Below are 17,131 nucleotides of genomic sequence, written 5' to 3' on the forward strand. Positions count from 1 at the left end.
CCGCCTGCTGCAACATCACAACCACCACCACCACCACAAGCACCACCGGATGGGCAATATTATGACTCAAAGAGCATAAACGCTGACAAACTAGGCTTTACTGAAAAATCCACTACCTTATTTTCATTACTGACCGTTTATTTCCCATAAAGCTAGAGCTAAACTAACGCTATCGTGGTCGAGTACTTACGACTTACTGTCGTGGCTTGTACCGCACATCGCATTCCTCGTTTATACAGGCGAACAGGGACATGAAACGCGCACACGTGCATGCAAATACACTCTAAGGAAAAACGAGTATTTGGGAAGTATTTCTGCTACACAACAATAATTGTCATCGACCTCGCGTACTTTCCTCGCGTTATCACCACGGTGCCGGCACTTGCCGGTCACGAACGGCCCGCGCGTTATCAGCGTGACATAGCATTTTTGGTAGGAAAGTGACGAGAACCGGGTGTTCAAGAAAGGGAGCGCGAGCATGCCAGATGACGATTATTGTTGTGTAGCAGAAATACTCCCGAAATACTCGCTTTTTTCTTAGAGTGTAGACACGCGCAGAGAGAAAAAAGAAATAAAGAAGGACATGTTCTGCGAGAAATTGTTCTTTTAAAGCTTTAATGGCAGCAGTTCCCTGGTTGCTGTAACAAAGAAGAAGTGGTTAATATTACCATTATACACTTTTCTACGGGCATATATGTGTTCTAAACAAGCAAAGCTTCGCGCTCTAAAGACCCAGCCACGCCTTTTACATGCCTTGTCTTTGTCACGCTCACTGGATGTCGCTCGCTGGCATGCCACCGGTACCTGCGACCGCGCGCTCTGAACGTTGCCATAGCGCCAGTCGATCGGGACACATCGTGTCACGCCCCACTGCTCGCTGTCACGTGGCTTTTTTTTTTTTTTTTCGTTCGTCCGTGGCGTCTCTATGCCGTCGGTGCTACGTTATTCGCTGTTCATCATTGATTGTTTGCGTCGCACTCACGCTCGCGCTGCACGGGGGCTACGCTGGCGCGGTACTCGTCTTCGTGGCAGTTGACGCGCATGCCAATCTCGGAAAATGGCCGGCGGAGCGATGGGCGCCGGAGGCACGGAGGAGGGCTTGGAGCATAGCGCAGATGACGCTGACGGACACGTGAAACTCAAGGTGATCTGCCTGGGTGACAGTGCTGTGGGGAAGTCAAAGTGAGTCCTCGTTTGACATTTATTTCATACTTTCATAACATTGTCGCCAAACAGCGAGTACTTGTCACAGTCTTACGTGTACGGGTGCGGTCGCCCAATTAAGACATCGTTCGCTGTTCAAGACCGATGACCCGCTGAAGCCTGTAGCGCTGCTTAAAAGCCCGTGACAGCACACAGGAGAGAAGTTTCGGCTCCGGTTATGAAGCTGTGATTAGTTTGAAAGTTCTTTGGCCGCTGGCCATATACCCACGTGCAAAACCTCAACCAAGCAGTCACTTAGCAAAACCGCGAGCCTTTTCTTTTTTTTACCTTATGCAATGTATCTCGTTAGCCTTGCTATATTAGTGTCTCGCATATAATGTATGTTCGTCTACTAATCATCTCTTATAATGCGCTGTAAAGAAGGAGCGTCACGTCCAGTTACTTACCAAGTTATACGACAATTTACGCATTGCCTAGTGCTACGCTCTATCTTTATAAGCTATCTTAGCACTCCGTATGGACAGCTGGACTTATTATAATACTTCTTATGTGTTAAATAAAAAGAAACAATGTCCAGTAATGTATAGTGAAGTCACACATAGGCCACAACTAACAGAATGACATTTTAAAAAATATCCCCCCCTGCCCGTGTAACTTCTTGGTACCAGCAGCTGTTTCACAAAACTCTTCGCTGGCATGCACCGTTAGTGTCAACAGAGTTCGTGCACCTAGTCACATTTAAAGATCTGCTTGACTCCTTACAAATGCGTCGCGTGTTTAATTGTCATAAAATATCAGATGCATTACTGACGTCGTTTTCTTCGGTTCCTAAAGTATCAACTTAGTTGGCGACGTGCTAAGTAGAAACTTCGGGAGTCAAAATTTAAACGTTATTAAAATAACGTATAAGCTGGCAGGACTAGGTAATAAACATTTATGAATGGATTTTCTTTTTTGCGTGTGCATATAAAGTACACAATGTCATTTAGAGACCTGTCTTACGAACATGCCTTTCACCATATATAGGCGTGCGCTTGAGGGAGCGTGGGGATTGTTTAATGTGCATGCTTATGGCTTTGAAGGTCTTTGACAATAGTGGCGAACTCCTGATGTTACATTACCAGAACTGTTTACTTCCCAACTTTATTCCCGCAAATGGTGGGACAAAAGGCACGTTATTGCTACAAGCATGTGATCATTTCATTTTCACTTTTGCGTCCATTGCGAAGCCTGTTTTCTTCGGGCTCGACAAAAAAGGGGGGGGAGAAACCTTTCCCCCCCCCCCCCCAATGAAGAACCCTCACACGCCTATGCCTTTAACGCGCAGCCATAAAACGTCTCGATCTCTGAATCATACAGCAATTCCATCCAGACGTGGCTCGAACTTCAATAATCAAGCGATGTCGTCGCACGAAACCACATTTCGAATTACGAACTTCTTGTCGCGACAGTTTACTGTAACATTCCGATCACTGTTCGATGTTCACAGATGAGTGTGTTCTACCTCAAATAGAGCTGTAACTGGTGCTGCTTGACTCATTCAGGACAATGTACAAAGCTAGTGTCGTATGATTCACGATATGCTTAGAGAACATCAGCACCTCAGGGAAGCGTTCCCCGTAAAAGTGATGGGCGTTCATTGACTACCGCACTTTATATTCTGTCTAAGGTCAATATGTCTTTTTCACAAGTGGTACTTTCAGCAATGGCACAGAAAACGCTTGAACAACTTTGAAATAACGCGATTAATGTACATTTGACGAGCGAGAAAAAATCTCAATTAATGCTCGAGACACATTAGATGCGAACGACCTTTAATCCTCTTGAAGGAATGCTGCCCTTAAGCTATGTTTTAGCGTTGTCTTTTTCTTGCCTTAGAAATGGAAGTCTCTCTATTCACGAAAATAAAAGGTTTATGCCATCATAAATAGTCACGTTTCTACCAAAGGCGATCAGACAAGCGCCAGACGAGCCTTCCGTGACCCTGCGCTTAAGGATTATTTATTCGCCTCCCCGGAAGTCGTGCCGTGCGCCTTTTTCCGTGAGGTCGATAATGGCGCCGCGTTGGCCTTCTTAATGTCTTCGATGAAGCCGCATGGCCAGTGCACTGCATCCGACACTCCTTTTATTTGTGTCTGCTCGATTTCGCTCCCAAATTTATCTTCTCTTTCTCGCATGCCAGAGTTCCTGGAACACATGACGAAATATGTCATACATGACGTCTCAACATCGCGTGAGAAGACAGCGGTAATCGCTCACGTCGCACATCCTGACGGGCCGGGAGCCGCGCCATTTCACCGGGCTATAATATGGCTTTGAGTTGATTTGGGTCCGACACGCAGACCTTGAATACGATGGCGCGAGGTGCGTGACCAGATGGTGTTGACCAGAATGAAGGTACCCGTCGTGACAGCACACTCGTCTGATGCTACTGTTCATCAGCTGGGCTGTACATAATAATAATAGTAATAATAATAATAATAATAATAATAATAATAATAATAATAATAATAATAATAATAATAATAATAATAATAATAAATGATCGTCGGGGTTTTCCCGAAATTTCCACCACCTGGGGTTCTTTCACATGCACCTAAATCTACGTAAATGGGCTTCTAGCATTCTCGCCTCCATCCAAAATTATACCGCGGCTGCCGGAACTCGATGCCGCGACTTCAGGTCAGCAAACAAGCACCACGAATGTGCTGCAATACCTTAATAACTATGTTACGGCAATAGAACATTCATGAATTTTGAATAAACGGCGATAGCCTACTTATATAGCGATATAGGCTTTTCCTAATGAATTTTCTTGAAGGGCGGTTCGTATGCAGTTGACAAATTCAAAGTTTAAACTTACGTAGGGCATATACGCGTATAAACTTGGTTGGCACGGCCAGCCAGGGGTGCTATTAAGGACACTGTCAAAATTCATTATAGAGACAAATTTCGTAATGGCGCGATTTTAAGACAACCAGAGAGACTGTAGCCTCTGGGACAATCATAAATGAGAATTAGCGCAATTTGACAACTTGGCGGAATTCGACAGTGTATAGAATAGCACTCCAGTGTCAATAAAGGCCTTCTGTGGCAAACACCTGCCACAGTACAAACATTAACCGATTAACTATGTTTATCTTTTCTTTGAGACCACCTCTTCGGTTGGATATACGTTTCAGGAGACGTAAGGTGTTTTGAGATTGAGCAGAAATTTTGTTGGGAGCCAAGCCGTTAGAGCCACTGTTTGATATAATGAGACCGAGGACCCGGATACTAGGGACGTGCAGTGATGGGGCTGGCATCTTGAAGGTGAAGGGTGATGACATCACAGGGTCGCTGCTCAAGTTGGTGTTTAGGGGGCGTCCCCGCTGAATGCGCTTGTAGAGAAGAAGCTCCGGTTTAGCCGAGTGAGCAGCGCACTCCGGTTTCTTGGAGATGGCCTCAAGAGTATCAATCGCTGTCTGCAGAGCTGACTCCACTTGACCATCACTACCCTGGCACGCTCAGATGGTGATGTCGTCGGTGTAGATAGTATGGTGGATATTGTCGACCTGTTGTAATTGCTGTGAAAGGCCAAGAATGACTAAGTTAAAGAGCGTGGGAGAGATGACTGACCCTTGCGGGGTGCCTGCAAATAAATCTCCGACCGAAAGGGTGGCCGTGCGGTTAGAGAGGTAGTCTCGAATGTAATTCCTAGGCTCACTCTCCCAGTAGGACGTGACAAACTTGATCAAGAATAGCAGCATGGGAAATGTCAAATGCTTGAGTAAGGTCGATCCGAGGATTGCTTCCGTGTTACGAGAACGATTGTTTAGGACTTGGTGTTTAGGTTCTAGCATAGCCTCTTGAGCTGACAGGTGAGGTCGAAATCATATAATGGTGTGAGGATAGATAGAGTTGGATTCGAGGTGAGTGTTGACACGTGCCAGGAAGGCATGTTCCATCACCTTGCCTACGCATGAAGTGAGGGAAATGGGTCTCAGGTTGTTGAGTTGAAGACGGTTTGCTAGGCTTTGGAATTAGGATGACTGTGGCAGCCTTCCAGGCGCACGTCTATTTATGCTGGCTAGACAGTCGCTCTACTTATGTCATACATAAATAAACAGGATATATTTATAAAGGCATAAGTAGACAGGACCTATTTGTGTCTTACCAAGTCACTCGCGGTAGTATGCTACAAAGCATGACACCTGAGATCTTGCAAGTTCACGTTTGGGATTCAGAGTGCATAAGGAATGGAAGCTTGAGCGAGTTGGTATGCATTCATCTTGGTTTCAGAGTGCTCTTCGAAGGAAATAATTAAGCCGCATAAATTCTGAACGTCAACTTCCTTTTGTCTCGAAGCAGTTGTTAACACCCCGGACGTTGACCTGTCAGCTCTTCCTACTATGATCAATAATCTGCCTTTATGAATTATAAAAGTTTAATCTGTTTTCAAATTTAACGAAATCCGCTATGCTGCTCAGCGCCACTGCGTCTGTTAGCCTTTATTTCTGACAGAACAAATGTAGCTCTGGCATATGAGTATTGTGCGTGACGGACTGGTTAGATATTGGAGCAAAGAAGTCCTGCAGTGAATCACAATATTCAAGAGGATAATGGCCGTGGGCCTCTGAATTTACTCTTTTATCTTGTTTAAGTGAAACTTTACCTTTCTAAACGTTTTCGTACAAGGCTGCTGTCCTTCGGTATGCTAGCTCCAATTTGCTAACCTTTCTTAAAGCTACAATGTCAATTTTCTATTTCACAAGTAGAGCGTGTTTTCTTTTTTTTTTTCAAAGATTTCCAGCAGCAGAGAGGAGGTAATGAAATTTGGCAGATAACTTTCTTGCATATTCTTTATTTATTTATTTATTTATTTATTTATTTATTTGGTTGGTTGTTTATTGACTTGTTTTTTTTATTTTCACCATCGCGTATTAGAATCTTAACATCTATGGGCATTTGGAACCTCAAGATTATGCTGTCGTTTTCTATTGTGGAAGGCGAAGCTCAAGCATCCTCCAAGTTTTTTTTACCGTCGCCAGGGTCCGGGAAGCGATCGCGGCCAGAGGATTCCTGGACTGAGGGACCCTCCCACTTAGGGTGACCCCGAGCTTACGAGCTCGGGAACACTGTTTCGGCAAATAAAAGTTTATTTCATTCATTCATTCATTCATGCACCTAAATCCGAGAGGACATGCATCCTTACGTTTTCGACAATCCTAAATCTGGCCGCCATGCCAAAGAATCGAACCTGACTCCTAGAGCCTAAAGAGACACAAAAGAGCAAAATGATTTTTCTCATCTTAGTAAAGTACTCTTTCACGATACCAAAAACACCACGCTTGCTGCTAGAAGAAAACGCGCAAAAACAAAATGTGGGTGGCGACGCCACCTTAGAAATTTCCGCACCATTCGCCATGACGTCACTTGTTTTGACGGCGCCGGAGTACGTAGTTCCTAATCGGTAAAAATAAAGTATATTGTCCTCTGAGGGGTCCATAGACTTAACATACCAAGTTTTGGGGTAATTTTTTTGAGCCAATGGCGCCAAATTACGATAAGTACACTTTGAAATCCGTGGCATCACGCGGGGAGATTTCGGCGCGAAATTTAAAAATGAATCTTTGAACTTGATTTTCTCCTCTATTAATAAACCTATGATGGCGAAATTAATGACATTAGAGTTCTCAGAACACAATTTATCGATATAAACCGATTCATCGTTTCTCTTTAGTGTCCCTTTAATAATGACGAGTCATAGAATCTAAGCCTATACTGCGCTTGTCTACTCGAAAACAAATTTGCTCACCCAGCAGAAAAAGTATTGCTCCCGCTCAGTCAGGGAAACAAAATTGCTCCATTTCCCGCTAACGGGGATTATGAGGCGATGCGAAGCCGGAGCACTTACACGATCGCGTTCCGTTGGCGTTCGCTGGGCATGCTACGGACCTCGCGTCGTGCAACGCGAAGAGAAACGCTACGCGCGTCTTGTCTTCTCTCTAGCCTGGCCGTTAATTCTCACAGGGCGAGCGGGGAACGCGGTCGACAGGCGCGCGAGAGGGCGCCAGCGTAGGAGAGGAGAGAGAGGGGGAGGGTACGCACATGCCCTAGTGCTCATCGCGGCGTTGCGCAGGAGAGAATTTCGGCATGTCTAGCCTGCGTTTCAAAGATTGGAGAGGGGAGAGGGGAAGGGGAGAGGGGAAACGGGAGGGGGAGGGGGGAGGAGGTGGGGAGAGGAGGAAGGGAGAGGAGCAGTGGAGAGGGAAAGTGGTGAGGGGGAATGGGAGAGGGGAAGTGGAGAGGAGGAGTGGGGAGAGGGTATGCGCATGCGCAGTAAGGGTGGTCACGCTGCACACCACCACCACCACCACCGGATTGAACTCCGCTATAAGATGCTTCACATCCAATATCTGGTCTCGTACCTCGCGAATGATATTTAGCCCTTGGCCAAGGTACGCAAGAAAGGGCAGTATATAGTATGGCTAGGCTTTCTGTCTCCTGGCTTCGCAAAACGTGCCATGTTCTCCATTACGGCAGTTTTTTTATGTGAGTTTCTGATTTCCTGTATGACGATGAATTTATCGCGTCTTCGATCCATCTCAGCAGTAGATAGGTTAAACTGGCGTAAAGAAATAAAAAGTACATAAATAAGATTACCCCTTCCCGTATAACTATACTCGTGAGTATCTTGGCAGTGGAGAGGAGGCTACGGAGGCGTGGCTTCCGCACATTGGTGTTACTTCGCTGTTAGTAAGGCCGCTTGTAGCTGATCTCAGTTACAGTTGCAGTTTTTCCTGCTCGCCGTTCTAACAAGTTCAGAAAAACATATAGCTGAACAAAATGTGAATGGAAGAGGGACCATTCGAATGTTCAGCGTACATTTCAGGGTCAGACTTCGAGTATTTTTTCTTGGGCAATAAACGGTGAGTTTCCGGCCGCATACGGATAAACGCACGTCAGCTACGTCATGTGAACTTTGGAAAACATGCGTGCATAAAACGTGGTGCTGTCTTAGAAATAGAAAAAGAAAAAAAAATCTTTGTAAAGTGAACTGCAATTTCATTTTACCTACAACTTCCCGTAAATGTCCTAGTCTCATAATAAATAAAGCAGTATTTATTTTGGCAATGCAAATGAGAACACCATCAATAAACTAGGTACTATTTCTTAGCGCTAGCACAGCATGTGTTTCGGTGCTGTAGCTCCCACAGCAGTGCCAAGAAAAGTTATCGCCGAGTATAAGTACAACGGTAGCCTCAGCATGAGATATATTATACCGGGGCAGAAAAATATTTTTAAAACTAATAAACAGAGAAGATGACCCCTTGCAGTGCCACTATGTATTCTCTCAGCATGACGTTAGGTATATTGGGGCAAAAAATAAAGAAATTAATGAAAGCGCCCTAGCCCGCGCCAAAAGTATAAGAAGTATATTTTGTGGACATAACAATACGTTAAATAAAGTGTCAGGAACTCACTGCGCGATGCCAAATGATTTATATGTACCTCGCCGGCCCAATGAAATATATTCGATCGACAAAAGGTTCTCGCTGCTGTCGCCGATGCATAACAATCGCATGTATATAAGGATGTTCAAACAGCGTTGCGAAGACAAACGGTTGCGATGATAGTCCCACGACCTGCTTTCTTGACACGATTGCTGCGTATCACAATAACACTCAAACACGTTCTTTCTCTTTATTCCCCGTCGACGTCGAACTAGGCACACCGTGGCTAAATATCGACCTGTGACTCGTTGATTTCATGAGGGTACTATAGAAACGAGTGGTTCGCTTGCATAAACGGGGTTAGCTGGATCAATTAATTCTCGACTACAGCGCTAATGCGATGCACGCTTTATGGAACACTTGACAGATCACGTTGTTTGAGGTAATCAAAATATTCCATACTAAAAAAACGCTGTACCTCGCTTTATATTGACCGTAACGCCTACTATCAAAATTCGGCAAGTACACGCGTTGGCAACTATTTCAATACAAGCCGGGAGACTATCCGGCCAATGCTTGAATAAGTGCCTGTAGTATAGAACCCCTTTCAGAAAAATGATAGCCACAAGATTGAATCTGTACAGACGAAAACCGTACCTTTTGCGTACCGTATATATTACAGATATTTTTCGTCTTCCTCCAACCTTTCTAGTCTTCACCTTCTCTCTTTACCAACACATCGCAAACATTGAAAGCTGCAAATTTCTGCGCTCTTTAATCAACTCCTCTCGTCTTACTTCTTAGACAAATGTATTAAGTTCACTGATCCTTGCTGTACTCAAGGCTCTAACATATTAAACCTTTTAGCATTTTAAAAGAGACGAGACGTGCTGAAACACAGTTTCGTTTTTCCTTTCGGCAATTAAACATCGGAACTCCTAACCTGGAGATTGGTTCGTGCATTGCTGTTTCGTGACTTTTTTCTGCATTTGCTGTATGATGACCACTCTTGCATAGGCCAAGCGTGGCTGCAGTAGACAAAAGCAACTCAATGAATGAATGAATGAATGAATGAATGAATGAATGAATGAATGAATGAATGAATGAATGAATGAATGAATGAATGAATGAACGAACGAATGAATGAATGAATGAATGAATGAATGAATGAATGAATGAATGAATGAATGAACGAACGAACGAACGTACGCTGTATCTTGAAAAACATTACACAGTGTGAGAAATTCACGGAGGCTCGCGATAACTCTAGGAAGCGTCTATAGAACTCAAAAGACAAACCCAGGTGCATGAATCCGGTTTTCTGATGACCAACAAGTTATTAACAACACTCTGGGTCACATGTAAGTAACGCAACAGCGCAGCGCGCAACCATATTTGCGAAAAACAAGTATGGCGCATCAAAACCTAGGAAGCCACTGTTTGCTGTGTTGAATTAGCCAGAAGTATTGTGCAGGATCGAAAGACATTTTCGATTTGCAGCACCGTCGTATAGTGTGAACTGGCTTTTATATGATGCATTTTATTGGAGTTTTTTATGTGAAAAAGTTATTATTCCTTCAGCTTTCGCGCAAATGTTCAGAAAGTCCCCTTTTTCATTCGTGGTAATCAATTGAACTTAAATGTGTGACTTGTTGAACGAGCCGGTAATACATACTCACTTGGCGTACACACTACGAACACGTGACCTCAAATAAACGTCATTCGCTAGCGTGTTCTCATATGCGTCGTTCTGCGCCTAACTACGTGATTTGGTAACGAGAAGTAGTTCAGTAAATAGTGTCGCTGGAGCCATCGTTTCGACAAGGCAACGAGGGTCAAGCCGCTTTGCACGTTCAACCTGCCCTAGAACATTTGTTCTGTTCTCACAAGTTGCATGACTTCGTCACAGCCTCCGAAGTTCTTACCACCACCACAGTTATTTCATACAGTAGTTAAGTTTATTCAGTATTTAATATCATCTAATGTATTATCTGCGTTTCATTTCTCTTCGACGCAGGCTCGTGGAGCGATTCCTGCTGGATGCTTAGTATCCTTTTTGGTGAACATTATCTCACTCATTACTTCTTCTTCCTATATTGTGCGGTAAATAAACGCTTATGAAACCTTGATTTTCCCCTTAACTACACAATCCCGATGCTTGCGTTTTCAGCAAGCCTCACCAAGCTTCAACCTATGCGCTCACACTGTTACGGCACAAGACGAAAGTAGATGGTGAGCCTGTTATAGTCGGTGCGTATACAATCATCATGAATGCATTTATATAGATATATGCTTGCACTGTGAATCACTGCCTTTTGCATATTGGTTCATCGGGACGAAGTCAGAGTGCTTGTTATTACTGAGTAATCTGTAACCTTCAGTAGCGTCGTTTCTCGTGTCGATGCAACCACGCCTTTTTAACCGAGGCATTTAAATGTCATGAGCCTAGTTTCTTTTACACGTCGTATGTTGTTGAAATAGCGCATATTCTAGCTGTCCGATATTTCCTCCTCTTCTAATGTAATATAAACTATAGAGTTGTCTGTCTAGGCAAACACCATAAGCATCGCGTGTCATTCCAGATTTTTGGGACACCGCAGGCCAAGAAAGGTTCAAGACGCTTCACCCTTCCTATTACCACCATGCGGACGCTTGCATTCTGGTAACGTGACGTTTACGTATTCTCTGCAACGTAAAACTCGATGCCCACTTTGAAGCGTCTTGCCCCGCGAGGCATTTTATCGGTGCCTACATGAAATCCCATCTATAGCGAAATACAGCACGAAGTGTATACGTAAATCTAATTTAGAAATAAATCGACTGTTCATCGCAGATATGCCGAGAGAAAATGCTGTCGCTAGCTAGCAAAGAATGCGCCTGTAGGCATTGTGGCTAATTATCACGGTGTAAGGAAAGGCCACTCCGAATACATTGGGAAAATATCATTTCTTTCTGGCGCCAATACACATTCCACCTGCTGATTGGTTTTATATGTCACACCTCCATTTTCAGTTGGACATTTTTTTTTCTATTCTAGGTTCATGCACAGCGGAAAAATCTTTGTTGAGAACCTGGAGTCAGTATAATGCGTCTATTTCTCCAAGACGTCGAGAAGAATACACGGCGCTTAGCGTATTAACACTCCACGGGACATTAAATAGACGCAGCGCTAATGAATATATGAAAGTGACAGTATGGACGCCTGCGTAACTGAGTGCGATAAGACTAGTTGCATGACCACGATTTAGCTTCTGAACTTAGTTACGTTATTGATAACATTCGCCTGTCGAATATTGCGCTGCTGGCACGAACGAATTTCTCGCGTTTTAAACTCAGCTACAAGATCAATATAAAAGAATATTTAGCGTCAGAGCGTGTAGTTTTCGCAGCTAACAAATTCTCACAATTACTGCACTAGGTTGTCCTTCTGCAAGGCTCTCTTTCTCGACCATTACACTTTACCATCTCGACCTCTCTACAGCCCAGATCTCATGTGGGACAGCACTAAAACACCCATGACGGTTCGAAAAGCTATATCAGTTGGTGCTCAGCGACGCTGCGGTGCAAATACGCTAACAGCTCCATGAACAGCTCTAACAAAATTTACCTAAATGGCTTATAACATTTCATTAGAAATCTGCACAATTACCTAAATGCGACAAAATCGCTCAACAATGTGCTTTATTGAAACCGAAGCACAAATATATGCAATGGTAGCACTCCCACGATGCGCCAAGATACTCTTCAAAATTGTATTATGTCTTACGAACAAGAGCGCATCTCTACCCTTGTGAAAAAATCTGTTTTCGTGGGAACATGCCAAAGTTATTTTTTAGATGTCAAGATTTCTGCGCCGACATGTTCGCCAAATACCCTTATTGAAAACTGTAGCAGTTGGCACCACTTATGCGAAAGCGCACTTCATTTGCCCACCAACACAAAGACGTTCGACCACAACACAAAAGGGAGAAGAAAACAAAGGAAGGCGCCTCTTTCAAAACTCGCCATTGTGTATATGGAATAATAGGGTGCGTTGCGCACGCGAGCACAAAGATGTAGAAGGTTAGACAGGTTCAAAATTCATTTTGTTCATCATGAAATGCTTCGAATTTAGTATATATTTGTATTATTCGTGTAAATATTAGCAAACAGTTTTTAGCTTGATTATATCTAATCAGAATTATATAAAGAATAATATATATACGCAAGCCGCTCTGGCTCCCGTAAAAGTGAAGCAGACTCTTGCTTCTTGAATACACGGAACGTTGTGGACATCCCAATCTACAAAGCTGATATCTGATTGTCCTCAACAGGTATTCGACGTCACGAGGAAGATCACGTACAAGAACCTTTCCAACTGGTACAAGGAGCTCAGAGAGCACAGGCCTGCAATACCTTGTCTGTGCGTAGCAAACAAAATTGATGGTGAGCAATCGGTTAAGTACCTTTTCTTCCCGTCACCGCTACTGTAACACTAGGTACAAGGATGTGTTTATCTCTAAAGCCTGCAAACACGTAGTGGTACAAAATACGAGCATTTGAACGACTTATTTTTGTTTTCGGTTAACATAGCAGTTTAGTTCCAGACAAAATTTTCAAATATGAGATATTTTTTTGACGTAGCTCAGACCAAGTGAATAAACTGGTGGCAGAACACTGCTTAATGAAATCATCGTGATACATGAAAGACATGTAAGGATAATGGCTATTGGTCGTTTACTGACTACATGGTTTCCTGAAATTAGAAAAAAAAAGGCCAAGATAATGCTATCCCAAGAACACCGCCCAACTTTCAAATGCGCTCATTACAACTAGCTTAAAGCTGCAAACCCTGCAATAATCGTCCGCGTGCACCATTGTCATTTGCCTATAGGGAACTATGTGGCGTATTCTGTACTCAGCAGTTTCAATAATGCATTCACACCGGCGTAGGGCAGCGTCCGCCACAACGCCTACAGGTCCCGCCCGTTACCTTAGCAAGCCAACATCCACTGAGGACATTATCCCGAAAGCCATCGACCTAGAAAACGACCAGAATAGACAACGCAACATAAATGCGTGGAAGTAGTTATATATAGGCATAGAGACCACTAAAGAGCATTGCGTTACGTGGGCTACCTTAGTACGCCACACCACCCAGATACCTCCCCCTTCGAAGACGACAAGCAGCTTCTTTAGACATGGCAGTTTAGCTCGTCGCATCATATTTTAAATAACGGACGCATTCGGGGTTTATATGATTTTCAGCCAAGCATAGAAATAGACTGTCCTTACATTCATTAGTATTTTACACCACGACATCTTGATTCTCTGACGGCTCATTCAACAGAATGGAAATATCAAGATAACAGTTTTTCTATTGCTAATGAATTTTCATAATTACGCAGCAATAATTATTACAATTTATTTAGAATATTGTGACTATGTATCTTTACACAAGTGCGTCACAAGGTGAAAGCATATAATCAGATGCGCATTCTGTAGGCCCAGTGTATTTTTACTGTGCAATTGTCTTTCTCTTACAGCTGACAGTACTGTGGTTCAAAAGAGCTTCAACTTTGGAAAGAAGAACGGCATGCCCTTCTACTTTGTGTCCGCATCTGACGGCACGAACGTTGTCAAGGTGAGTTCCAGAACGAGCGCAAACTCGCGTAACAATTATAAAAAATTCGCTGCTTTCTTTATAATCGCTACTGTCATGAAAGGCCATGTCATGAAATTTTTTGTTGTAACAATGCAACGTACTGAAGGTTTAGCGATGATGATGATGATGAAAACATTCCTTTATTAAAATTCAAAGAAAACGGGGAGGGTCCCTATTCCGGGACTCCTATGGCAACCTCTGCGATAGCCCGGGCCCGCTGGACGAGCGCCCGACAGACCTCGGGGGCGCCTTCGCGAAGGATGCGTTCCCACTGCTCTGGGGTGCGGGTGGACCGAAGGATTGGTGGGAGGGGAGGGAAGTAGGCAGCGGTGCACTCTACGGTGACGTGAAATGTTGTGGGGATGGCACCACATCCTGGACAGGCGTTGGAGAATTTGCGAAAATTGAGTAGCAGTAAAGGATAAGCAATAGTAATACAAGATAAATTTCAGGTTAGGAGGTCGCGGTGTTAGAAGGCTAGCTGCTCTCTCCCTATCAGAAGCTTGTTTCGTTGACTCTGCCTGCTTCTACAAGACAAAATGCTTCCTTGGAGTTTTTCGTGGGTACGCTGCCTTATGCATGATTCTATGATATTTCTGAACTCGATTATCTAAATTTTAAATATATTATCCTTTGTCACAATAACAAAAGCAAGTATACGGAACTTGCCATGAATCTATCATACGTTTTCAGAGCGCTCCGCGAGAACTCTGCCGTTGCAGTGCATTACTCTCTGGTTATGTTGTATTTCAAACTATCGTAAAAATTGCGTTATTTGATTGTTGGTTCCTTGAGGTACTGTTCACCCGTTGTCGTCGTTAGCGGTTTCATAACGTGCTTTTCATTTCTGTCTAGATGTTTCGAGATGCCATTGCGGCCGCGTACAGGTATCGGAAGGATCCCACGGATTTTATTGACCAAGTGCTGCAAGAACTAGAGGTACGTGAATATGAAAGCATCCTGCTAACGACAGCATGCAAGTCCTTCATGCTACCAGTTCAACTATGATGTTCGACGAATGCAATTGGAAATACAAATATTTTTCGGGTGCTCTGATCACGAAAAAGGCAGACATATCTTGATAGCAACAAAAAATACATATAATAATATTTTAATTAAACTTGTTTGTCTAGGCACTTTGCAGAGCGCGGGAACGTGATTCGATGCTATATGTAATAAAAATATATATGAAAATCCTTCCTTTACATCTGCCGCTATTTCTTTCCCTCTAACGTTCATTTAAATTATTTGTTGCGATACCATTGTCCTAAACCTCAGGGAGAATAACAGAAGGCTTTGGTTTGAAGAGTCACATGTCAAGAAAAGACAGCAGCGCAAGCTAGCATGCCTTTATGATGGTAAATGTTTTATCGCTAATTACATCACAAAGTTACAGAAATGTCGAGCGTAGACCTCCAGATGTGCTTATCCGTTTTCGTCTGCCGTTCGCATACATCATCAGCCTTCGCTTTCAGTAAGGCTAAACCTGGACGTTTTGTAGTGATCAAAATGAATACGAATATAATTGAAGAGACGGAAACATCCTCGAATAGGGGATGTCACCGGATCCAACGTTTTGACAAGTGTACATCCCTTCGTCGACACGTTGACTCCTGCGGTGCTCCCTGCTCACTGCTTTTTTTTTATCACTTCAAGCTTCCGTCTTATCCGAAACTCTTTTCTCGTTCGAATACAAAAGGTTGTGCTACGTTTCTATCGGTAAATGAAACAAGTAATTATAAATGCTCAAGTGATCACCGCAACACCTTCACTTGTAGGTAATCGAAATATAAAGTATCCCACGGAAGTCGTGGTAGTAATTTATTAGCAGTAAAGGTTTTGTTAATGCATTACTTGTACACCGCTGCTGTGTAAATTTATGATGAATTCATTGCGCTACACTTTAAAAACAGCTGCACCCTTTCAGGAGTTCTTTGTTCCACAACAGCAATCGTCATCTCGCCTGCTTTCAATTCCTTTCTTGAGACTCGTTGTGTGTCAGTTCGTCAGCAAGGATGCTACGCCACGCTGATAGTGCGCACGCCGTTGCTCACTTAGAAGTACGTGGCACGTGGCGTTAAAAGAAGGGAAGCCCCACCAGTGAGAGACTGGTTATTGTTGCGTGAACAATCTTTTGTTATGGTGTATAGATTGCTATTTCCTTGAAGAGTGGTTCACACTTCAATCAACAGTGCCTCACCTCAGATCGCTGCTTAATTTCAGGGCTTCAGCAGTGAAGGCGAGACTGAAGACACGTCTTCAACTTCTGGCGGAAGTGCATCGGTCAAGCCAGTGTGAGGCCATGTGGTGGTGACCTTAAAGGGAACACCGCGAAGTGTCCTGTGTTCTTGTGAATGCAATTTGCCCAAGACTGACTTAGACTGGGGTGCTGTGAATTTTATGCACTCGCATAGCAATTCGCACAGTATAAAGTACCACCGTTTGGAAAGCAACCTTTTATAGGGAGTACCTACATAAGCCGTGTAAATAAAACCCATAAGTGTTACGTTTTGTGTCGTTTCATTGCTAGAAGCCTTAAGGTACTACTTCGCTTAATGTATGGTTATAACGTAAAAGTTTTGCCCGTCACCTAGCTCGCATATAACGGTACTTGCATATTTGCAGCAATGCAGACTGCGGATTACAGTGTCGCTTAAACTCACTGCGTGTATTTACATTTGTTCTAATATTAAAACAAGTTCAATCCTAGCCTTTTTTTTTTCATCGGAAGCTCATATTGCAGGGAAACATTAAATTGCATTAACAACTTACAACGAGCGTCGTGACAATAAATCTTGTCGAGAGAGAGAGAGATAATAAAACGAGAGGAAGGCAGGGAGGTTAACCAGAATTGTAGCATCCGGTTTGCTACCCTACACTAAGGGGA

The 17,131-nt window shown here is 43.5% G+C and overlaps 1 protein-coding gene across 1 annotated transcript in view; it reads left to right on the forward strand.

Moving 5' to 3' along the window:
• Positions 1-16,746, forward strand: part of LOC119401852 (rab-like protein 2A) — a 54,076-nt gene extending 37,330 nt beyond the window's left edge. Inside the window, exons 3-10 of the mRNA XM_037668846.2 lie at positions 1,033-1,182; positions 10,618-10,647; positions 10,771-10,850; positions 11,183-11,262; positions 12,914-13,025; positions 14,126-14,223; positions 15,100-15,183; positions 16,468-16,746. Coding sequence (XP_037524774.1) covers positions 1,058-1,182; positions 10,618-10,647; positions 10,771-10,850; positions 11,183-11,262; positions 12,914-13,025; positions 14,126-14,223; positions 15,100-15,183; positions 16,468-16,542 — 684 coding nt within the window. The 5' untranslated portion in view covers positions 1,033-1,057 and the 3' untranslated portion in view covers positions 16,543-16,746. The remainder of the gene's footprint in view (positions 1-1,032; positions 1,183-10,617; positions 10,648-10,770; positions 10,851-11,182; positions 11,263-12,913; positions 13,026-14,125; positions 14,224-15,099; positions 15,184-16,467) is intronic.
• Positions 16,747-17,131: the final 385 nt, after the last annotated feature.

Source organism: Rhipicephalus sanguineus, chromosome 8, assembly GCF_013339695.2.
Source record: "Rhipicephalus sanguineus isolate Rsan-2018 chromosome 8, BIME_Rsan_1.4, whole genome shotgun sequence".
Lineage (NCBI taxonomy): Eukaryota > Metazoa > Arthropoda > Arachnida > Ixodida > Ixodidae > Rhipicephalus > Rhipicephalus sanguineus.